The sequence below is a fragment of the Zonotrichia albicollis genome, chromosome 1, assembly GCF_047830755.1.
Source record: "Zonotrichia albicollis isolate bZonAlb1 chromosome 1, bZonAlb1.hap1, whole genome shotgun sequence".
NCBI classification, from domain to species: domain Eukaryota; kingdom Metazoa; phylum Chordata; class Aves; order Passeriformes; family Passerellidae; genus Zonotrichia; species Zonotrichia albicollis.
Genome location: NC_133819.1, coordinates 37,745,755 through 37,771,270, shown reverse-complemented (window position 1 = coordinate 37,771,270; position 25,516 = coordinate 37,745,755). Strand labels below are relative to the sequence as shown.

General features: G+C 34.6%; 1 protein-coding gene across 6 annotated transcripts in view; it reads left to right on the top strand.

Annotated features, from left to right (window-relative positions):
• ZNF385D (zinc finger protein 385D) overlaps positions 1-25,516 on the top strand; it is a 413,388-nt gene that overhangs the window by 325,423 nt on the left and 62,449 nt on the right. For all 6 annotated transcript variants that reach the window (XM_014273930.3, XM_014273923.3, XM_014273932.3 and 3 more), the window contains one exon: positions 21,750-21,912. In XM_014273930.3, the coding sequence (XP_014129405.2) occupies positions 21,750-21,912 (163 nt within the window). The remainder of the gene's footprint in view (positions 1-21,749; positions 21,913-25,516) is intronic.

The window sequence follows — 25,516 nt, the reverse complement described above, 5'->3', positions numbered from 1 at the left end:
CAGTTACAGATTTGCACGTGATATTTATTTGAGATCAGAATATGAGTCAGAATGGAAATACACTCAAAGTGGATATTTTTCCAGAGGTATTGGTCTGTGGTAGTCACTGTAAAAAGTAGCAAGTAATGGCAGAAAATGATTAGGCTCGAGATTTCTATGGGATATCTGGCATTTGCATCAATACTATATAGAAACCATAAAGAATTGCTGACAAAGTATTTAATTACTTGATTTTTTTGCATTCTAATAGTCTAATCAAATAGCACTGAATTTTCTGCTTTTCAATTGCTTACATGAAGAATTTTGCAAGCAATCTTGTATAGCCTCTGCCTAGTATGATGTTCAGTGGAGTCTGTTTTTATTGGCTTAGCCTGCATATTTTAGAAGAATTACATCCTGTTTCCTAGACTACAGTTTTAAAGATGGTAATATGAATTGCAGTCAGATCCTGTGCAACTCTGGTCGTTCCCATACTAGAGCATTCAAACTTTTTGGTATTTTTATTTTCCTTTTTTTTAGTATTCATTTTGAAACAAAATCATCCTTATTTTCTTATATATAACCTTTTTAATGTATGGAATAAGTAACTTAATTTCTAGATTATGAAAGCCAGAATAATCTGAATTTAAGAGTAGCAATAAATTTTCACATAACCTCCAGTTTCTTAAATCTTTCTATAATGCTTAAGTAGAAAGTATAAATAATTTCCTTTTGTTGTATAAAGTACCTTTCCCATAATTTTCAGTTTCTATACAGTAATTTTATGCATCTGTACAACATAGAAGCAGAAATTATTCGTCTGACAGAGTACTTTGTTTGGCTTTTAGGTACTTTTGATGTTTGAACTCCAGGGTACTTTTGGAGTACTTTTGGTGTTGAACTGAGTCCTCTGACTGATATAAGGTTGTGACTATGTCTTTTAAGCACTGGCAGCAATCTAAATATTCTGCCTGACCCTCAGTAACGGCTGTGAGTGGTCTCTGTATGATCTGCAAGCTGTGGAGTTTGCTAGACAAACTCACTGCACAAACTCTTGATAATCCTTGTCCTTATCTCCTCTCCTTTAATGAAAGTAACCGATTTTGTCTAGACAATCTGTACTGTCCTAGAACATGGAGCAGCCTGGGGGTATCAGGCCCACAGGGACATTGCCTCAGGTCAAGAAGGCAGTAGTATAGAAGAAGGTTTTAAGTGACTGAACTTTAAGAAAGAACATTCTTAATGTCAGCTGTTTTCTTAGGTGGTTGCTGGTGGGGACACATGGAGTGCCTTGGTGTCCACTGCATTCGTGTTACAAGAATTACACTTTCCTCTCAAAATTCACTCTCTAGCCACTTTCAGCAGTGGTAGTAGAAGGGGGACTAGATTAATGAAGCTCTGGAACAGGCTCCCAAGGGAAGAAGTTGGGTCACCATCCTTTAAGGTAAAAATGGGTAGAAATTGTACTTAGGGACTTGGGAATGCTGTTGTAATAGTTGGACTTGACAATCTCAAAGGTCTTTTCTAATCTAAACTATTCTATATATCCAGGAGAAAGTAAAATCTAATGCTTTCAGCTACCTGGTCCCTTACAAAGAAGGGTTGAGGAGAAATGTCTAATGTCTATGTCAGCTGAATATCGGAGTCACTATAGAAAGAGATTAAAACATTCAGCTGATCATCAGGTGTTGCTGTGCAGGATTTAGTTCATGTCAAACTCAAACTTTTCTTTTATTTTCATTTGGCAGCTCTTGCTTCCTACCTCTGTTCATCCTATTAGGTTATTTCATTTTCAAAGCTCTCACTTATTTTGATAAAACAAGTCAATTGTGCAGAAGGTTTGACATCTCTTTTAAATTACTGGAGTTTGCCAGAAATGATATGTGAATAGGCAATTGCTCTCTCTGATAGTGCTGTTTATAAATTGCAAAAGATTAATGGCTGGTATTCTGACTGTGGAATATGAAGACAAATTAGTTGAAAAGGTTTTTGCTTGTGGCACTGAAGAGAACAGTTGCAGTATTTGCCCTTTTGGGGCCAACTTTTAACTTTAGGTGGGCGTGGATCTCAGAACTGCTAAGAGCTGAAGGAAAGGCGGAGGTGATAGCAGTTAATAAGACAGAAAGTCTGAAATAAAAGCAACCTCCCTGCACATCTGTGTGTTACTGTCAGAAATTTCCTTTTTCTCAGAAATGATTAAATTAATATGTAAGAATGTATCAGAAAACATTGTACTGGGAGGCAGCAGGCCTAAATGGTCTCCTAGGTCCTAGATCTTCCAAAATCTGCTTTCAGTGGATTATCTGTTACTCACTGAGATGTCTTCCAGGCAAATTACAAATGTGTTTCCAGTTGTTTTAATGGATTTGGTCCTGTAACTACGTTCTTTGAGTTACAACAGAGTCAGAAAGACTTTTTGCCTGGAGGAGGATGGAGGAATATAGGAATGAAATTAAAATGCTATGGTTGGGCAGGTAGAGGCTAACCAGAGCTTCTTTGAAGTTTTTGGCTGGAATTGGGAAAGAAGACAGTGTTTAGTATTGTATATTGAAGACTGTACATTGAAAAATACCATTTTATACATGAGGGAATTAGTATAGACAGAGGAAAGGATAGTATAAAAGAGGGGGAAGAAAGTCTCTCTTCTGGTTCTGTATTGTGACATTCATGGAAAAATCTGCCTGTTTAAGCTGCAAAGAGAGAAATCTCTTCACTTTTTGCCCTACACTTAGATGTGTTTGAGGCAGTTTTTTTCTGTCAACTTCTTCTGTTAACATGAAAAGTCAGTCAACGCTAACAAGAAATTGAAATTTAAGAATAATTGTGCTGGGGAGTTTTTACTGAAACCACTTTCCATAAGCAAGTCCTCACTTCAAAGGAAAGAAAAATTTTAAATTCTTTGTTGCGCGATCTTCATCTATCTTTTTTTTTTTAGTCTGTTTTAAGTTCTTACTTTCACATTTATTTTTAAAAATAAGAATTCATATAGCAGGGAGTCTGAGATTCTGGGTTATTAATAGTAGGTGCAGATAACATACTTCACTGTAAAAGTGGCAAAACATTGTCTCTTCCAGTTAGCAAGCAGTGACTCTTGGTTCACTTTCTCAGGCACAAATACAGACATAAAAAAACCCCCAAAGACAAACAGACAAGAGTATATCCCAGTTGGGGATACAGAAAAAGTGAAGAAAGTGTGTAGCAAATTGCATTTTTCATCAATTTCCCACCCCATCCCCCCACCCCCAAAAATTTCTTCTAAAAATGCATTAAGAATAAAGTAGTGTTTTAGTAGTGCTTATACTTGGCTTTGGTTGATGATGCTCTCTTTCAGCACCTATAAAATCTTTCCAAGTAATGTTACACAGACTCTGGACACCTTTTTTTTTTTTCTTTCTCTTTTTGGTCTGTAAATTTGCACTCCCATAGGTACCTGTAATATATTCTTCTCCACTGTGTCTGTGCAGCCTCTTCTTAGAGCAAATATAATGTTTCCTTTTGAAAGAGTTTCTTTTAAACACAACTGCCCCGATGTAAACAAATTCCACTTCAGAACCTCCAGGCCTGGCTTTTTCATCTCCCAGGTTCCTTTATCACTCCTCTCATGTCTTTTGCAGTCTCTGGAGATTTTGCTATTCTGTGTACTTACTTACATCACAGCTAACAGCTGGAAACCTTATCCTCTGAAGGAATGGAATTGCAACCCAATACCTCCTTAAAGCTATAAAAGCTTTATATTGGAAGAAAAAAACACACATTTGAACTATGCTTTTGAGGGCATATTGCCCACACCTGTGCATTTTATTTTTTTTTTTTTTTGCTCAATTGAAACTGAAGTCTTGAAAGGTTTTAAATGGTTAAAAAGGGCTGATTTCTTTTCAGCAAAGAATTCAATATGGCACTTACACCTAACTCCCCCACAGACTTTATAATCTAAATTATGAATTCAAATCATGTATTTAAACTGAGGTAATGGTCTACTGGTAGACCATACAGGTACTTTCATATATATATAATTTTTTGATGAGGTGACCTCAAAGTATGATTTTAAAAATAGATTTAGTTCTGTTTTGTATTTAGATAGGTCTCATTGTGTTGTGGTGGGATAACTTTAGATACAAATGCATAGCAAATGTACTGAATTAATTTATATTAGCAATTTTTAGATGGGTTTAAATGTTTCTTTTTATCCCTTAGAAAGGAGATTTTATAAGGTAGTCTCTGAACAGGTTTTATCCTTTCCCCAGCATAGCCTATTTTCTCTGCATCAGCGGACTTGTCATGATAATCAACTTTTTTGTCCCAACCATCAATCACTCCTGATTACAGCTGGGGAGAAGTTCTGTTCTGTTGATCAGCCCATCAGTGCACATAATGTTACACCTGGAGACAAGTGAAAATCATCCCTTGGTGGGAGAATCACTTGCCTTCAAGCCTTTTGTCTGAAGTATTTTAATTTACATTTAGAGTATTGAAATTGTCAGTGCTTGCTTTGATTTTTTTATTTCTTTGACAAAAATAATAAGTTCAGTTGATCTTTCCCTACATGATAGAAGAATGCTTTTCTATTTCAAATATCTTATGTTCTTTTTCACTCTATTGTACAAATATTGCAATAATTTTAACAATGTAAATTAAAAATAGAATTGTTATGTGCTACTCCATTAGTAGAAATTTAGAATTCTTATATGCTAGCCCAGAATTTTTGAAAAAGCAGTTTTGTTGGCTTTTAATTAGATATCTTGTTAGGGTAATATCAGTATTCAAATTATCTGAAGGTTGTATAGCAATTTAATAGCAATTGCATAATTAAAATCCAAAGGCATAATTCCTTTATTTAATGAATTCTTCGTATATTGGGGTCATTACTGAATAACTTTTTTTTCCTTGTAATAAAGGTGGTTTTCAGATGTCACAAGAAAGATGAAATTTCAGCTTGAGGAAGTGCCTTATGTTTTGCTAGTAATTAAATATGACTTTTAATTAGCTATCAGAATGACCAGATGCAGTTTAATTGTACCATTCTTTTTTTCATCTATGGTCACTTTTTATTTTAGATATCTTCTCTAAATAATCATTGTCACAAGTAAATCCTATCACATATCAAAAAAACAACATATAAGACAACTATAAAGCTGATACTTCAGTGATTACTGGCTGAAGTGTAAATGAAGAAGAAACAATGTGACAGGGTGGGGTGATAAGGATTTGATTAGCCATCGTGTTTTTACATAAAAAGCTTAATTAGCAATAGCTCATTTTCCTATTCCTGCTGGTCATTTTCAGGACAGTGATATATTGCTTTTTTTGCTGTGAGCCATGCCACCCAATAGAAGGTGTTATGTTTTCATTAGCTGTAGACACTTCAGCATTATTATCTCTCACCTCAGTCTAACACCAATACAAAACATGTCTAAATCTCATCATTCAATAAGCCACTGGTATATGCAGTAGCTTTAGACTATGGGATATTTGCTCAGATGTTTTGTTTCTTTTTAAATTGATGATAAAAGCACTAAATTGCAAATCAAATAATCACTGAGCCTCGGTCCTTATATTCTATCTGCTTGAATACTTTGTTTGCCAAATACAGAATTTCATCAGTTGCATAGAAGTTGTTCTTCCAAAATTACAATCTGTTTGGTTTTATGGTTTAGTAATTAATCTGAGCATATGGCATATTTTTATTTTACAGATTCATCAATCTGTGTTACCTTTCCAAAGACTCTCATCACTTGTTATAAAGAAAGGACAGAAATTTTTTTTGTTATTGAATAGAGATTTTTAATGGGTTTTCAGTAATACAATTCTAGACAAATAGCTCATCACAAGTCACCTGTCGTTCTTCAATTTATTCTCTAGCATGTTTTTCATACCAGAGCCCTATGTAAGGATAAACGGTTGTAATAAATAAATTTCTAATGTAAACACATTCTGAGAAGCAGCAATAAATGAGTAAGAATATCTGAAGATGTCAGAAAACATGCAGTATATGGAAATAATTAATATTTAGGACACTGGGAGAATGAAGATTTTTTTTTTATGCATTTAGCAGTATTTTCTTTTGTGTAATTCTCAGGGGCAAGGAATTTTTTATTCCAAAATGATTTAACATGCCTAATCTGTATCTCTTCAGTGTGTGAAAAGGCTGTAAGAATGAAACGTCCTTCACTAAGAAAATGCACATCATGTATAATGTATATGTAAAAATGGTCCAGAAATATTTTGGCCATTCTTCTAGAGTCTGACCTCCATGTCCTGATTTACAGGCATGGTAAACCAGCGAGGCATAGGACAAAGGGAGAAGCCTGGGATATTTGTAGGCTTGTTAGTTTCTCCTGTGCTAAATTAGTGCTGTTGGGGGTGGTGCTGCCACCAAAAAAAAAAAAAAAAAAAAAAAAGGCAAGAAACAAGGAGAGGACATACATTCAGAAGAAGAAAGCAGCAGATGCAGTGGCGTTCTGCAATAAGGACCATGAAGATTATGGACTGCGGTGAGAAAACAAAGGTTCTGGTCCAGACACTGAGGTGTGTTGTTCTAAGGTATGCAAGAGTGAGAAGGAGCTATATAGGAGAATAAACAAACAAACAATATTGAGTAATGGGTGCAATGATGCAGAGTAGGAGATCAATATGTGGAAAAAAAGGAGACTATGAGTCTATCATAGGTAATGATTAACATTTGGGGTATAGTGACGGAAATGGGTGATTTGAGAAATGGAAAATTTCAGGTGACAAAGTAAACTCAATTCATCTCAAAGTAGGAGAACAGTTAGAGCCATCCAGAAGCTATTAATGCCAAATGATCCTAAAGCTATTATTTGAAACCTAAGAAAAAGTTATCCCAAGGAAAGTACATCCAAGTCCAGAGAGCAAAAAGATTTGAAGAAAGAATTTGGAAATACATGACCCTGACCAATGCGAGTCTTTTTCTTTTTTTGAACTGGGAGGAGGTTTATCATCCCTACATTCTTCATCTGGGGTTACTTAGGATTCAGATCTTTTCCAAAGTCAGCCTTAATTAATATTTTTTTTTCTTACTCACTAATAAAACCTATACAGAAGTTAAAGTGGCTGAGTTGTATGAGCCTTTTTCTGGTAGTTGCAGTAAGGAACAATGAGAGAAGCAGTTCTAGAATAGCTTAAATGGGCAACTGATTTAAATCTGGATTTTCAAAATTAGCAACTATTGTACATCATCTTTCTCAGAAAGTCTACTGTATCCAAAAGATGTTGATTTCTGTATTCCCTGATTAAGAAAGTAAAGGCAAAAATATTTGCCTTCCTTTCTCTCATCCCTAATGATGTCCTCATGTTGGCAATTTGTTACAGCTGCTGCTCCTGATATGAATAGTAAGAGATCGAGTCTCAGTGAGGAGGTATAAAAACTTAGAGAAATTGGACTATGAATTCTAACTCAAGTATTGAAACTTATCGTTGCAGTCATAAGAATCTGTGTATTTTGCAGGCATTCCTTTTTTCTGTAAAAAAGATCCCACCAATTCTAAATATGCATTTTTCATTGAGTATGTATAGTCACAGAAAACGAAGGGGTTTGAACTATGGCTATGAAGCAGGATTTTCCTTGGCTGAGTGGGTAAGAGCAGCTAATTTCATTCCAGTATGTTATTAATAGAAGATGAATTACATTTAGGACAAGGCAGGGGCTCCTGGTGTTTCTCTGCAAGCTGTTTTGATACATTTTCAACCTGATAAGTGATGATAACTTGTAACCGGTGAGTGATGGGTTGGCCCTTGAGGATCTTTGGCTGGGAAGAAGCATAATTCTCTTTTATCAGCACCAAAGGATAAGTAAACAGGATGATGATTTTGTCATTAGTATCAAGTCATTTTCTGAAATTCTTGCACTGTAAATAGCCACACATTCAGATATATTATCATAGAATCCTAGAATTATTAAGGCTGGAAAAGACCTCAAAGACCATCAAGTCCAACTAAAACATGTCCCCAAGTGCCCCATCTGCACATTTTCTGCAAAAATAATGTTTAAATTCTCTTGCTGCCTCCTGTGGTAATATGCAGGACCAATGATTTGGTTAATGGTCTGATCAGATAAAGGAGGTATAGGGTCTCTCCTGTAAAATATCAAGGCTTATACCCATATTCCTGAACTTGTAAAAGTCATAGACCTGTTTGACTTGCTGAAAGATTTTTGCACATGACTGAATAAATACTTTGGCTATAGAATTAATCCATCATTAGCACGTAACTGCTTATCCTTCTACCATATTTGGACTACTCAACACTTTGGCTTAGCCTGAAAGCTTCCAATTTTATTCCTGGCCAGTTTTCTGCCTAAAGCAGCCTGCTAGATTTCCCTTCTGTAAGCCTGAAGGTGCTAATGCATCTTAAACCACTCAGCTGGAAGTAATATCTAGTTTGTATTTGAAATGCAAAACACAAAAAGGAAGCCTGCAGAGTGGAAGGAAGGACAAGTAGCCTGCTAGGAATACAGAAAAATTGGGATACTGGTGGATGAGGAGATCAGCATGACCTGTTGATGTGCACTTGTAGCCTAGGCAGAAAACTGAATCCTGGGCTGCATCAAAAGCGGGGTGAGCAGCAGGTGGAGGTTCTGCCCCTCTGTCCCTCCTGGGGTGCTGTGTCCAGCACTGGGAGCCCCAGCAGGACAAGGACATGGACTTGCTGGAGTGAGTGAGTCCAAAGGAGGGCCATGAAAGTGATCAGAGGGCTGCAGCGCCTCTCCTATGAAGACAGGCTGGCAGAGTTAGGACTGTTCAGTCTGGAGGAGAGAAGGTTCTGGAAGGACCTTACTGCAGTCAGTCTTCCAGTGCCTAAAGGGGTCCTACAAGAGAGCTGGAAAGGGATTATATATGCAAGGGCATGTAGTGACAGGACTAGGAAGGATGGATTACTACTGAGACAGCTCTAGATCAGATATTAGAAATAAATTCTTTACTGTGAGGGTGATGAGAGACTTGAACAGAGAACTTGTGGATGGCCCATCCCTGGAAGTGTTCAAGGCCAGGCTGGATGGGATTTTGCATAAACTGGTGTAGTGGAAGTTTTCTCTGCCAATGTCATAGCTGATGGAACAAGAGATCTTCAGATCCCTTACAAAAGGGGTCCAAGCCATTTCAGTTCTGTGGTGTGGCTGGCAGAGTAGGTGGCACACAGATCCACCTCATCCAGAGCTGGGAGTGGAGGCCTCTCAAGGCTCTGAGGAGACTGACATGCACGGCCACAGGGATGGCATGGTTCCTGCCGTTAATTCTGAAAGCCAGAAGATGCCCTGGGAATGTTGACTTGTCTCAGGCCAGTAATTTGCCTCAGGCAGATAACTTACTGGCAAGTATTTGTCATAATTTGGTAGATCATAGGAACCTACATCTGCAAGTCCTTTCTTTTACCGTCACAATGTTTGCTGTCTGCTATTACCCTTCCAAATCCATGGTCTGAACTCACACCCTTAAGGTCTTTTCAAGGAAAGGGCTTTGTTTTCTTGGCCTATCTAAGGTTCATTCGTGTCAAAATACCATTCATTCTTGAAATTATACTGCAAAGCACAGTCTTTGGAACATAAATTGAGTTATTTATTTGGTCTATTTATTTTTATTACATTTTGTTTGTATTTTTATTACGATATAGACACAGATGTAATCCAGCTCTCGGATCAAAAGTGAGAAAGTATTTAAAATGAAAAAATAGTCTCAAAAGTTCAGTTGAGACTGAGAGTTCTAATGATTATCTGCCTTCTTCTGATGTCATACTCCCTGGTGCTTCTGATATGTGGTGCTTCTGATATGCATTGTGTCTTTATATCTGTCCATAAAGTGCTGCACAAATTATTTGCAACTCTCTAGGAAAGGGCAATGGATTATGTCTCTCTGACAAAACTGTGAGTCTCTTATAGCTGCATGTTTGCTGGGGATATATATCTATGTTTCAAGTGTACTCCACACTGGAAAGCTTTCCATCTAATATTATATTTCTGGTGAGATGGCAGCTTTTCATGCTGTGTGTGTAACTATATAAATACTTATATATATACACATACAATTACTCTTCTCGAACAGATTTGCTAAAATATAAAAGAAATTGGAAAATATTCCCATGCTTGTCTCTAGCAGTGTTAAGCAAAACCTAGTAAAAAAGAGCAGAAAAATCAAGTAATTTCTATTTGGGCTATTTTTTTTGTTCTCGTGTTCTTAATTTTTATTTTCACTATTTTGTAGCATATATTTATGCACAAGATACCAGTAGCATCTCAATATTAGTATAAAGTGCCAACCAAGATGATGCAGTTACTAAGACAAATCCTATAGTGAGGCTAAGCATTTAACATATTCCAAGTTGATTATGACACATTTTTGCGGTGAAAACAGAACTTTTTTTTTCTCAGCTGATGTGTTTCTGTGATGTACATTTGGTTTTGTTGGCTTAGTCAAAAGCTGTTCGTCCATCTTTAAATTCTTCACACTGTTTCCAGATGGAGCATTGCACTTTCTTTCAGTTGCCAGTCCAGAGTGAAATAAATGTCAACAGTTCTGTTGACTTAAGTGGTGCCAGGATTTCACCCACACAATCTAAACTCAACATGTTTGCTTTCTGTTTTGGTTTTATTTTTCTCTCTTTCATAGGAAGGAGGTCCTTGCCATTTCCAAAGGGCAAGGAAAATATCATGGCTCATTGTTTCTAGATTTTGGTGTATAATGATTTCATAAGTGTGAATGTTGAAACAGTTGCAGAACTTGTGCCCAAATATTGTTTTGTTACAGGAAAAGTAATGAAGCATATTAGCTCTGGTCAAAAAATAACTTTGGGATCAATATGATGGATAACATATCTGTTAGGAAGGTAACAGAACACAGCTGGGATTTGAATAAATGAACTGAGCCCTTCTTTTGCAACAGGGCTTCTACAGTAATTTTCTAACTTCCTATCACTGATGATTTCAACATAGATTTCAAAGGAAGTTGGAATATTGAAGCAAATAGCTCATTCTTGAAGATCTTTTGTTGTTTTTAACACATTGAATTAGCTCATTACAGCTGAATGTGTAGTGGAAAATAGCATCTGTTTACACTGCAGAATTATAAAAATTACTTACCAGTAACAGAATAAGGAGCAATTTGCAAAAGCTAATCATATTTGTGCACTTATTTGCAAAAAGTAAGTCATGAATACATTCCCGAGAGAAAAAAGAACTTACTGGTTTATGCAATTTAATAGTAATGTTAAGCATAACGTATTAAAGAGATTTTTTAGTGATCAGTTTTAAAAATTATAAAACTATGGACATAAGAACCTGGCTGCTCCATATTGCTGCTTCACCTGTACTCAGTGGTGAAATCCAGAAATCATCCTGAAGCTCACTGAGCCCAAGTCAAACTGTCCATACACTCCAAATGTACACCACCAGCTTGGAAACCCCTGGGGAAATTTCCTTGTTGGGAGTTCTTGGCTTTTTTATATAGAAGTTTTCATTACAACATGCTCCATTGTATGAATTTGGGGTGCTGCAAAGCACACTGAGGCATGCTAATTATCCCAGCAGTGAGATGTCATGGATGCAAACTGAGAGCTATTCAGAGTTTTAGTTATTCATTGGAGGTGAAGTTAAAGATTCCTATTTCCATTTTATTCAAAGAAGGTTCAGAAATCTCTACAAGTTTTTACTAAAGAAACCAGTTTTCTGAAAGTAATTTTTTAGGGACTGGGGAAGACATACTGTCTTTTCCTTAGCTCTGCCATAGCAAAAGGAAGAGCAACATAAAAACAAGAGAGAACAAATAAATAAGTATAAATTTGTTAATCATTTTTGTGAACAGATATGAAGAGATTTGCCTGCTCCAAAAACTTTGGAATCTCAGCATTAAATTTCTGTACCATTTGGAAATTTTACTCTTTAAGTAATCTCTGCCCAAACAAATGTCTTAGGTTTTAAAACCAGAAAGAGCTTTTATACCTGTCTAGTTTAACCTTTTTTTACTTTATACACCTTATGATTTCATATAACTGTTCCAGTTTTTAACCTGATAACCTGTGCTTGACTAGAGGAGACGAGAAACAATTAAGGCAATGTAGAAGTATAGAGCATCTCTGAGACACTTCTCCTATAGCACTTCAACATCTAAAATGTCCAGTTGACTTCAGAAGCACTGTTCTTATCCAGTAAAGTTTATAGGATTGCAACCAGTTTCTTTTATCTTCAATTTGGTTTTGTTCAATGAGGAAAAAAAAACCCAACAGATTTTCAGATTTCCGTGTAACATCAGTTAAGTGGAAAGTTTTGTAGGAAGGAGACAAAATGTAACTGCAGTGTAAACAGTAAGTGATGTCAGAACATCTCTTTAAGTTTTATATAGTGTTTAATATCCCTAACTGTGGCTTCCTGCAGGAAACCTAACAGCTTAAAGGAGTAAATCTTTGTACTGGAAGGTATAATGGCCTTTTCTGTATTGATGGTAGTACAACAGCCTACATGCCTCATTAAATAAACCTCAGTTTTCAGCCTTCACTACTTTTGGAACAACTTGATCTATCCACATATATGTATTACTTTAAGAACCAACCATAATAATTTATTTAATGACTAACTTTAATGGCAGATTTAATGACTTGCTCTCCAGCAGGCCTGTGAGCTCTAGGTATGTGTTAAGGTAATGATACAAAGTGCTAAGGCTCTGTGCTGGTTGGTAGAAGAGCAGTGGCAAATCTTGTAGGTACATATGTTATCTTGTGAACTTCACTGAAACCCTTAATATGTTCACAGAATCACCCAAGGACAGCTGAAAGCAAGGCAAAACAAATTAAAAATATGTAAAGGAATAAATAGAACTGTATTGTAGTCTGACTGGTCTTCAAGTTCTTATGCCTTATAAACCTTTTTCCCCTTTGGATTATTTTCTCAAAATATTTTCTCTTTGGCTAATTGTTTAGAAAAAACTAGTTTTACTACAGATTTACTTTCTTGGTATGACACTAGTTTTTCTGACCACTAAGCTATTTATATTCTATTTATATTATTCATTAAATAAAAAATCTTACTTTTGTTTCTAGTAGGTAGCATTTATTCATGTTAATTGTTTTCCTTTTTTTTTTTTTTTTATGTTATGTGTATTTCTGCCTAAAGAGAGAAGTCTTATGGACACACCTATAGTGGCACTTTTAAAGCAGATTACTGGCATAGAACTCTTTTAGACATGCAAAATGTTTCTAAATAAGCAAACAACTAGTGAGCTGAGAGTTTTTTTAATTCTAAGGAAACGCACTGCCTCTCTATGGATGTTTCTGTACATGGAAGGCTTGAGTGCCTTTCAAACTATTAAGAGAATGAAAGAATCTATAAACTCTTCCCTCCTTGTGCATCTGTGCAAACTTTTCACAGTGGAAAAGTTAAAATGATATTTTATGTATATTTACAGTCTTCTAGAAGATAGCTGGAGATTTAACCTGGGAACCTACAGTCAAGCTCACATAAAATAGAGTTGTAATCAGGAAATTTGAGCATTTATATTTCTTGTTGTGGGTTTTGAATTTCTGCTTATGTGTAGGAGCTGATTGAAAGAATATTGGAAATATTTACATTAAAATAATTATTGAAATATATATTGAGAATCCAAAATGAAAAATCTGTGAAACTGTATGTTTTTATGAAATAATTGGGAAGTTGAATCAACATTTTCCTGAACACAAAACTGAAACTTGAAAAGCTTTTATAATTACAGTATTAAAAACAGTGATTGCAATAAGAGTACTAAGGCTGTGTTTAGGAGCAGTTACAATGACTCTGTGGACTCTCTTTTATGGTTTTGTATATAGAAATCATATTAACTTGTAATTTCAAATATAAGGTTCAAATCATAAGGAAGCACTTTTTGAGCTTTTACTGTTTTGCATTTAATTTCTTGTAGTAACCTTGTGTGTGACCATTATTCTTCCACGATGGTCTGCTTCAGTCAAAAAAAATATCAGAAACTCAGAATTCAATGAGATTTTTATCGTGAAGGTAAACAGACAGAAATAGTTTCCTTGGCAACAGAAAGCAGGTGAAAACACTCAGACAAGGTACTCCAAACCCACCTACTCAACTTTCTTTAGTTATAAGTTCACAAGATGCATGCTGAGGGAATCAAGTGGGTTTTGTTCAAACAGTGAAAAGTTTCTAAATTAAATGAGTGTCTGGGCAGGTAAGTGCATGTGTAGATCCTTGACTCCAATTAGGTATTGTGAACAAATTCTTATTCAAACAGGTGCTGGCTCCATATCCAACACTGTTATTCTTTTGATGACACCAGAAAAAACTGAACTTTACAAAACTATTCAGAAAATTGATGTTAAGTTCAACAGGATCCCTTGTTTTTTTAATAATCATAATTTGTGTATAACCTGAATATTGAACTAAATTTACATTATTAATACAATGTTTAAAAAATATGTGGTAGTGCACACTGCTAGTGCAAGGAATCTGGGGTACATTTCTACAAAATACCAGTAGCATATATTGTTTGTTCAAGTTCTCCATTTGGAATATATCAGTTGCAGATTCAAATATGGAAGCCTATTATATTTACTAAGCTGAATGAATATATGTTTTATTTTATGATATTCATAGCTCATAGCAGTGTGTATAGATTAACTTTTTTTGTTTATCATTCTACTAATCTGAGATAATCATTTAGTTAATCTAAATGAAAAAAATATCCAATGAGCTTAATATTCTCTTGAAATTCTAGCTACACTAAGATTTGCTATGGGGAAAATAAATGACGGTGCTAATGAATACAGTAAAGATGATATTAAATATTAAAGTTAATTTTATTGATGACAGCAGTTTTCAAAAAACCACATTTCATCTCCCCATTTAAAGAGCATCCCCCTAAACAACCATATTACTTTGGAAAACAGAATGTATAAGATTCCAGATTCTAAAACTTGATAACCTTGTCAAAATAAGCTTAAAACTGCTTTTTCTTAACAATAAAAAGGATAAAATAGATGGCAAAATGAACCACCCGTTTATTGTATTTCAACATGTAACAAAATTTTGTTGTGCTGCATGAAGTACTGGTGTCCTTAAAGGAAAAATGCCAGGTATGAGAACTGATTGATAACTTGAGTTATATTCCCTTCAGTGTATATATTTTGGCGCAGTGTATGTTGCCTCAGAATGAAGTGTCATATTCAGGTAGATTTTTGTATCTTGCCTAAATTATTTCAGATTATGTCACACTCAATTGTAGTTTATAGTACAAGTAGATGCATGGTCATAAAAATACTGTCCTTTGGAGCAAGTGAAGTTAGGTATGAAATTTTTACCTTCTTCATCTGACCAAGATAAAACAAGTTTTGCTTTCCATAATGAAAATATTATATTCCTTTTCATAATGAAAATGAAATTGATTTTACTAAACAATGGATGGTTTTACCATAAGAATGGTGTCGATGCCAATCTCTCACAATGTGATGCAGGCTTTTGCCCGGTGCAATCTCTCACCATTATAGAAATTACTCTGGAAGAAGCTCAAGAACAGGGAGTGGGGTAGAGCAAATTAATTATGCAAGGATGCTAGTGAGCTCAGGAAGCAGTCATTCACTCTGATCAGTGAGTCTCAGGGTACATTCATGAGTATACTGAATAAATACTTTAGGAAGGAGAAGATGGAGCAGAAAGAGTGAGATTTCTTGCCATAGAAAGATAAATACCTGGGGAATAATATATTGGAGCATTTTGTTCTGCCATAATGACAGAGAATTCTTCTGTGTTGTTTTCTTCAGAAAAGACCTTTGTGGTTTTTGACCTGTTATTGTATATTTGGTTCTACAGAATGGGTGAATTGATCGATCACAATTTAGGGGGCAAAAGCCTTCTCTCAGAACATATCTGAAAGAAATCATGTTACACATATCCTTGGTGTTTAGTACCGCAATTACACCTGAGTGAATAAAGTAATTGGATTACAGAGCTGTGTTGTGATAGATTGCTCAAAAAGTTTAAATGATACAACTCAGAAGATATAAGTAAGCTTAGCAGAAGGTAGAAATAATGTTAGGCAATGTTTATCTTCACCATTATTGACTGCAGATTGAATTTGTATGTATCAGGCAGAAATTAGGATACTTGTTCAATATGAACCATGTCATCATGTTGACATCATCTTTCAAAATTACATTACATGTTTTTACTTAATCTCCTATTGTGCTAAGGCTTGCAAAGGTAATGAAATGTTTCATGTACAGTGTCTGTGAAACTGCTAAAGTCTGTGGAGTTTTTCTGTTTTCTAGTGGGTAAGCACAGGACGTGGGTGTAATTCTGGATTTCTCATGTGCACTCACTGACCAAACAAATAGAGGGCCTTGCAAGAAAGTATTTTTTTTTAAATTTAATATATCCTCATTTAAAAAGTTACCTACTAAATAGAGTAACTATATTTCTATGAAAAAGACTGCACAATCCTCTACAAAATTTTTAGCTGTTTCTCACTGTTAGAGCCCTGCTTTAGGCTGAACCAAGTGTTGGGCATCTCAGGGCTGTTAGACTTTCTCCTGGTAAACTTCTCCAGTTTCCTTACAGGAGAAGTTCCATGGAGATCAGCTCTGGTTATGTAAATGGCATGTAATTGGTAGATACAGATGTCTCAGCTGCATCCTTCCCTGCAACCTTCCCTGGGCAATGCTGTCATCACTGGCTGGTCAGGCTTTGGAATCGCTAGAAAATGACACACTTGTTCCAAAAATAAGAAGGTCGTTTGAATTTTATCACTTTCTTGTAGGCTTAGGACACCAGTAAAATTATTTTTCAAATACTTATTGACAGCCCAACTATAGGAAAATATTTGTACTTGGAAGTTATGGTAGTGTGTGATAGACCTCTCATAAGCAATTTCCCTGACTTCATCAAAAACACAAGCCTTCTTGGCTTATGCAGTTATGTATTATAACTGTGTGTGTGTGCCTAGCTCACTGACAGCATTAGTTTGAACTGGGAATCTAATTTTTTGTTGCTGTCTTAGAGCTTTTTGGTCTGGAGAATCCTGACATCAGTTCCTGTATTAGCCAAAATTACTACTATTGTATTGTGAATAATAACAGAGGTGGGGGTAGCATTCATTAGCTGGTAGGAAAAAGAAAAAAAAAAAAAAAAGAAAGATGGCATGAATTTCTGAAGTCCCAGGCAGACAGAATAGACTTTCCAGCACTCTCAGCCCATTTTGTTTATACTTAGGGTGAAGGCATGCTGTAGCCTTGCTACTAGTTAGCCAGGTAAAAGCATGGAGCCTTACCAACAACAGACATCTTTCAAAATGCATTGTGAAAAGAGAAAGACATAATGCAAGATAGTTGGATTTAATTTTGCAAGAAAGAATCAGTGGAACACATCCACTACACCTTCTGCAAAAGGTTTCTTTTATTTGAACTGGCCTTCATTATGAAGGTGTTGCCTAGACGGAGTGATTAAGACAGGAAAACAATCTGTAAGAAGAATGGTAACATGAGGTGGATCAGGAGGGATATGAAAAAGAAGATGCAGTGCTGCAGAATTAAAAATTCCCTGAGAATAGGACAAGACCTGTTTTTTTTCTCGATGCAAAAACTAAGCATAATGTTTTTGTCCATATTTTGTTGGACCACTGCCTAAAGAGCATAAGTGAGAAGGCATACAATCCAGTGAAGTACATTAGTCAGGCAGACAAACTTAGACTGAAGACTGCCATGTAGATATGTTGACTGTAATTGCAAAAGAATACTGTCTGGATTGTTTAAAACAGACAATCTAGATCTAATTTCATCTTTCTCAGTGTATTTTACACATTTCAATTTGCTTGATAATATGATGTTGTGATGGTGATTGTGGTACAATGCTGCACTTAAGCAAGGAAAATACGGCTGAGTTTTACACTCTCGGTCTGTTTTCTAACTGATCACATCTGCATACAGTATTTTTATTTTTTTTTTGTAGTTTTGTAGTATGTTTATCTGTGTGGTTATAACATAAATATACAGACAGGTTTTATAGTCCTTTATTTTATATTTGAGCAATTTGTCAAGGTTATAAAATATGTGGCTTAGAAAGGTCCCTAATTATTTAACACTGGTACATGGAACCAGATGAAAAGATTAGGAGATGCTTAAATTGACTTGTACTGCCCAAATAGGTAGGAAGTTGTTACAAATGACATTGAAAAGTGATTTGCTAGCAGACATTTTGCCACTTCATTGAAGTAGTTCCCACAGACCAAAGTTGGTCTACATGTAATTTTTAGGATGAGGTTCCTCAAATTTTATTTAAGGAACCTTGAGTTTTCAACTTAGGTACAAAGTAGTAATAAAAACTATCATAATTAAATTATTTATTTATATAATTATATTAGTTATATCATATTATTAGATTTAATATTATTTGTATCTTGCATAGTTATATATCATTATAATAAATAATAAAAAATATTTTTTACCTTCATGTTGGGCATCTTTTTCAAGAATGGATTTTGTTTCCTAAGGTTCTCTATAACATTTCACCAGCAATATTTTATGTATTTCTCATGCTTCATCACTGGTGTTAGCTGACAGTCACTTATCTGTGCAGTGCTAGGGTTAATTCTGTACATCAAACATGGAAACTGTAGTGAAGGAAGAAAGTAAACTCATTCCTAAAGTATTCCTCTAACGTATTCTTCTGTAAAAGTATTCCAGAAGAAAATTCTTCTCAACTTTCTGAAATGATACAGTCTCTTCAGTCAGTTAAGCATCATGGCTAGCAGGAAATACTAGTACTTAACTTGTTTTTCACTCTTCTGCTATCTCTTATTATTGCTTAATTCAGCATGAAAGTTGGGAGTAATTATATTTTATGATCTATCTCGCTTATGTATTCATCCTACAAGTAAATACTCTTTCAGCAATGAATTTTATATGCTACAAGTAAAAGCCATTTAAGCAGTAAGGATGATTTGGTCCTCTTATGGCTGCAAGAAATGGTTCAGTGAGGTACCATATTTTATGTTGCTTTCCTGAAAAATATGTTTATTGATATTTTTGCATCTCCTTCATCTTACTCCTGCATGGAAAGATAATGACAGAGCTCTTTTTTCTTTTTTTTTTTTTTTTGGTCTTTTTTAATTAGGGTTTCAGTTCAGTTGTAGAAGTTCAGCATAATCTAATTTGGAGCTGGTTAAAGGCTTAGGAGCAATCTGTTTGCTCTCACATAGAACTCCCATTAACATGCCAGCTACAGTTATATTGAAACAAGCTTAGATGGCTTCATGTCCCCGCAGAGGAAAGAGATTTAAACTTTGACATAAAAAGACTTGAAAACCTTATTTAAATAGAGGCTTGCTAGACTGGCAGCACTCTGTGGGAAGTGAGTTATGGAAAGCTCTGAGTAGCAGCTATCATACCTGTAAATTCCAGCAATGGGTTTCTACTTTAGAGCAATTTCATTCATATATTTCAGAGCAGTGAAAAGGTCACCAATTTCTGCATCGGTCCTCATTATATATTCCTTCAGCATCCAACATACAACTTGAGATAAGGTTTGTGGAACTAAAGCTGAGAGAATTTGGAGAGAGCTGTGGATGAAGAATAATTAAACTTAATAATAATAAATAATAAACAGAATAAAACTCTGCCAACAATTCTGTGAAGAAAGCTGGGATTTATATCAAACTAATATCAGCATTCATAGTTAAGTATCAAGGACCACGTTGTGAATATGTTTCAGATGTTTGACTAGTGACACTGTTAGTTAAGGGGAAAAGTGCAGTTAGAATCTGAAGCTCACTGATAATTACATTTGACTAGAAACTCTAAAAATAGTTGACATGATAGCAACACAGGGGTGTAAAGTATTATGTCATTTTTAATGCATCATTGTAACTTAACACTGGTCTTTTGGTTTGATTATAATTAACATCCTCTGACTGTTTGTATTTGGCCTACAGTATGTCTCAATGTTATGTGTTGAGAATTGTAAAAGGTGCATGATTGTGCTGTTTCTGTTCAAGTTGTTTCTAATTAAATACTTCACTGTCCAGTGTTCTTTCAATAAGGGTACCCAATACAAGATTTACATTATTTTAGGTATAGAGAAACTGACTTTCAACCAAACTGAATGATGCATCTCAATATCCAAGACAGTGTGTGTGTGTACATCTACACATGTATACATTTACACATATATTGTGAATTGGTTTTAGACAAGGGCTCCTAATCACCTTACACTTTTCAAATCTCAGGCATCTGGAATGAATCACGAATTTTCATGTATGCTGAAAGTCATAATTCCCTATATGTATCCTTAGAGTCATAGTTAATCAGTAGAACTCTTCTCCCCAGAATTAAAAAAAAAAAAAAATAGCATTCAATAACGGTCTAATGACTAATAAATGCCAGATAATACAGGATTCTTCTACCTGCATGAGCAGCTTAGTGATGGGAATGACTGTGTCTTTTTATTCCATTTGATGATTTAGGTTTATAGTCACTAAATCCCATATATATATATTTTGATTATTTTGATTCCACAATAGAAAGCATCTGCCTTTGTTTTATGTTCTAAGTATCTTCTATTGTTTCACATTTTCTAAAACAAAAATACTGACCTTATGGGTCCTTAAACTGACCCAGAATCATTGCTTTTCAATTTTTTCTGTTCTGTAATAGCTAAATTTTAACTACCTTTCTGAAGTTTTAACTTCTATTTCAAGTAATAATGGGGATACTTTCCATAAAGTCTGAAGTCCAAAAGGAAAGATATAAGCAATTTTTCATATTGTCAACTTATCAATTGAAATACCGTCTTTCTTATAAGACTTTAAATAATTAGTGAAGAAAAAAATTCTGAATATTCATCCAAATTTTCTAGTGTTTTTTGTATAAAGTTTAATAGTTAAAATACTAATCTTAAAATATTCTTGCACATATATTAAATGAATAAATTTGGTAGTAACTCATAAAATAACAAAGTTATTTGTAATGTAATGCATGAATTTTAATAGCAATGCATATAAAAATCTATTTTAGCTTAGCAATAGGAAGTAGCCAAAATGTATTTGGAACTGTGACAGGATTTGTGGGAGCTTTCTCCTTTGAAAGGATGCTCCTGGCTTTGAATTTCAAACACTAGCTTTTGTAGCAGGTGAACAAAAGTAGTTCTCTATTTTAATTTTTTTTTTCAATTTATTTTAAAAGAGCCGGATAATTCCATGTCTGCCTCACATTCAGTTAAGTCTCAGCTGATGGGCTTTGAAGGGTGTATTTTATATTTTGCTTTCTTTTGTTTGGGCTTTAGTTTTGGGCTGGGGTATTTTTGGTTTGTTTTTTTACTGTCAGTCTGCTGAGAAATTGCTGATACCACTGTCAGTAGTAAACTGTTCTTTGAAGGAAGCTTTGATAAAAATTCTAGTTTGAAATAGAAACTTGAAAAGTACAAAGCTATCAGGAGGAGAATGCCATTCTCCCCGTTGCCTGAGATTTTTTTTTAATGTGAAAGCAGTATAAATCTTAATAGAAAAACTAATGGTAGCAAGGTAGACTAAAACAACCTAATTTTGGTGTGAAATTAATCTACTGTTATGCAGTAATATACTGTATTAATTGAATTTGCGTGGCTCTAGTACTTTTTCCGTCGTTTTCCAAGCATCATTCTAATTATAATCTTCTGTTTGGTCACTACTTGGATAATGTAAGTGGTACCCATTATTGAAAGGTAGTCTGTATTTGTACTAATACAGAGAATGCCAGTTTAGAAATGAGCCTGATTGCATGGTTCATTTTGTTCTCCTTTGTAGAGCCAGGCTGCGGCCCACTACAAAGGCACTAAACATGCCAAGAAGCTCAAAGCACTGGAAGCCATGAAAAATAAGCAGAAATCTGTTACTACCAAGGACAGCGCAAAGACTACCTTCACTTCCATCACTACCAATACCATCAATACCAGCTCTGACAAAACAGGTTAAGCGACAATCTTTGTTGGTTTCGTTTGGTTTAGTTTTGATTTCGCTTATATTTTTTTTCCTTCTTGTTTAATTCCATGTCTGTTTGGTTATGTGCTTGCCACATTGATTCATGCTCAATCCATCTTTCTGTGTGATATTGATTTCTTTAAAGTCCTTTCAGTAGGCTGGTGATAGTCTGATAGTCATGTAGCTGATTTCTCTTAGTGAAAAGAGGCTTGACATTCTTTCTATGATGGAATGCAGTACTCATTACTTGATTAACATATCAACTGATCTAAACCTCCTGGTCTGTATGCACTATCTCTTTATCAGTAATTATATATGGCACATTTCTTTTAACCACAATGTAAAAAATTGCGCTATTTGTGTCTAGAAGCCTCTTAAAAATCATTTGCAGTAAAAACCTAATTTTCATAAATTTCAAACATTGCATTATTTTTTTTAAATGGCTATTGCATGGTTTTGAAATGGAAAAGAGCTGTATAACCTCTATTCCTCACAATCAGGTAAGTGCTATTGATGCCAATTATTCTTCATACTGAAAGAATATTGTTTAATTTATTGTGTGGGTAAAAGTTACTCCTTTTCAAATCAAATCTACATATTTTAAAGTCAGCAGGATTTGGTTGTTATAGCATTTTAAATAGGCAGCTATTGTTGGAAATTTCAAAGGAAGATTATAAGGTCACTGAGAGGTAGTCTAGTGTCTCAGAAAGTGTGACTGCTCTTGTGTATAAAGGCATAAAGTTTGTATATTTAGACATAATCAATCCCCCTCCCCAACCAAGACAAAAATAACCACGGGGGAAAAACCCCAAAGTTGTGAAACATCAGAGACCTGCCTACTGATGCTGAAAATGGCTCATTTGGAACGACTTCTGATCCAATAAGTTCAGCATCGTAAATGGATGTACAGTAACCAACTCTAATACAACAGGAAAGTACCTTGCAAGCATGTGCAGCACTTTCTTGAAGGCACTTCAAGATCACTATATTTGTTTTAGACAGATAGCTCTATATCTCTCTCTATAAATATATCTTAATTATAACTTACTATTATAGACAGTGCTTTCTTTTTCCTATGCAGATTTATAACATAATTATGATGGCTTTAAGAAATATTTGCTACATTGTTTTTGTCTTTGTTCTACAAAAAAAAGAAAGGAAAATATTTTGAGAGGTTTTGTGTGATGAAAGAAATTAAGTATGAGAAAATAGAAAAATTTTCAAAAGTTATTTGGGAAAATATGTGTTTATAAATATACAAATACCTTAAAAAGTGCCTTGTGATGTTACTTGTTTAAATATTCAGAACAGGAAGGAGGATGTTGTGTGAAAGAGTGATTTATTGTTTACCAAATATTATCTAGTGGTTGAAGAAAATAAGTGAAGAAAAGGAAGACCTTTTAAAGCTTTAAAGTGTATTATTCAAAAGCTTTCATCTTATGCTGTGTAATTTTTAAGGATTTTCCAATGTACCTTAAAACCAATCTGAGTTTTTCTGTCAAGCTTTACATTAGATCCCTGACAAGATATATGAACTGTCCTGTATCCAAGGTCAGTAGTCTAGATCAGTTTTCATATCAGCATAAGTAAGAAAATATCAGAAATCCCGCTGCACTCATACTCAACAGTGGGAGTTGGAGTTTCTTCAGTGGTTGCAAATTCCTGGATTCATGTCATAGAATATTTGTAAACATATGTTTATGTATAAGAATACATATATTTATTCTGCGTTAGAAACACTGACCCTAATGGGGTTCTAAAAGTTACATATTTTTGTTAATTGCCAAAAAACAAAAAAAATCTTACAATTTCTTAAATTATTGACAGCCATATTCAACAGCTGCCAAAAACCCTATTCAACCAGTTGCATTCAAAGTAAGGTAGGCAGTTCTATCCAGATGCAGTTATTACAGATCAGCATTGATGTGACTGGCAACAGAATAAAGTTCTTGGCGTAAATTAGCTTTTGTCAAGAATGTATACATGGTGAGGGGAAAAAAATTTGGGTAGCCAAAAGGATGAAATTTTCTGTCTACTATGAAAAGTCAAAAATTTCATAAATTGGATTTTATTTCCTTTCTGGTTGTTCTTATGTCTTGTATTAGCTTGATGAAACTTTTAAGGGCAAAATGATTCAGAACAGCAGAATATATTGCACTGTGTGAGTGTCTACATTTGGAAATTATCACTGTAAAAGTCAAACATCCTGATAGTAGTATGCAGCTCTCAGGGAATAGTTGTATTAATGAATATAAATCATAAATTAATCTTTTGTGACTAGAAGAAAGTTACTAAGTCCATGTACTTGTGATCATTTGGAACAAAAGATTTTTCTACAATATTTTAAATCTGTCTGCTGAAGATTAATAGTTTATCCGAAATAGACTGGGGATAGGGTCAAGTACATATCTCTTCTTATATATCATCTACAGCAGGGGTTAAATGGTGAATTGCATGTCAGTCACAGCATATTGGTCAGGGCTTCAGATCACTGGTTCTGTGTGCCCTTAGCAGCTACAGTAAACAGAATATCATCAGGAAATCTGTGCTGCTATGCAATAAAGGATTGTGAAAAAAAATCACATAGTATACAAACTGATTCAAGGGCTAAAGCTGTAATTTGTGATGTTTCTTATTCTGGGACTATTTTGTTAGATGTGATGCCAGGACGTGTTATTTACACTGTGCAGCTCACAATATAATCTAACTCCTTAAAACCTCTCACACAGGATTCCTGGTGTTTAAATTATGTGTTAAAGAGAAAACATTAAATATGAGGGTTTTCTGCTCATTCTGTGAATGTTGTTAATTTTTTTTTTCCTATTGACTAACTTTTGGAATTATTAGAAGGCTTGAACTTGAGAAGTTTTTGAGAAATTAAACATCATGAAGACATCATATAATGGCAATGCCATTCTTGAGATGTGAGAACCTTTAATGCTATCTACTATTTAACATACTTCTTTCATCAGTATTTACCAATTTTTATGTTACACAGTTAGTTAGGACAGAAAAACAGAAAACGTGAGAATTACAAGGAGAAGCCCACTTTATGGCATTATACAAACCAGATTTCACTATTTCTTGATTCTCCAGTTCAGGTGTGACAATAAAAATGCATGGTTTTGCTGTATATTTACACACATGCATACATATTCCCTGATAGAAAATTGTTAAACATCTTTGATAGCTTTGCAAATTGCTCTTCATTTCTGAAAAGGTTTTCTTCAAAAAGCTGCTTCGTATCTTCAGCTGTAAGGACTGATACTTTAGAGCACTTGTCAAAATATATTTAGGTAGAGTGCATTGTATCATTCTAACTAAAATACATGTCCAGTAAGGTTATTGTTCTGCACTTGGATTTTTGGAAAATGGATTGTATCAGCAATATTATATCCATGTAAAATTATGTCCCTCTAGTTGTGCCATATGACTAAATATTAATCTTTTCCAAAACTATGTGAAGTTAAGCAGAACACTCCATGACCACATTATCACAAATTAAGTCTTAAGAGTTTGTCCTACATTTATTTATTTACTTATTTATTTATTTATTTCTTCAACAGAGAATTCAGTATGAGTCATATTATTTG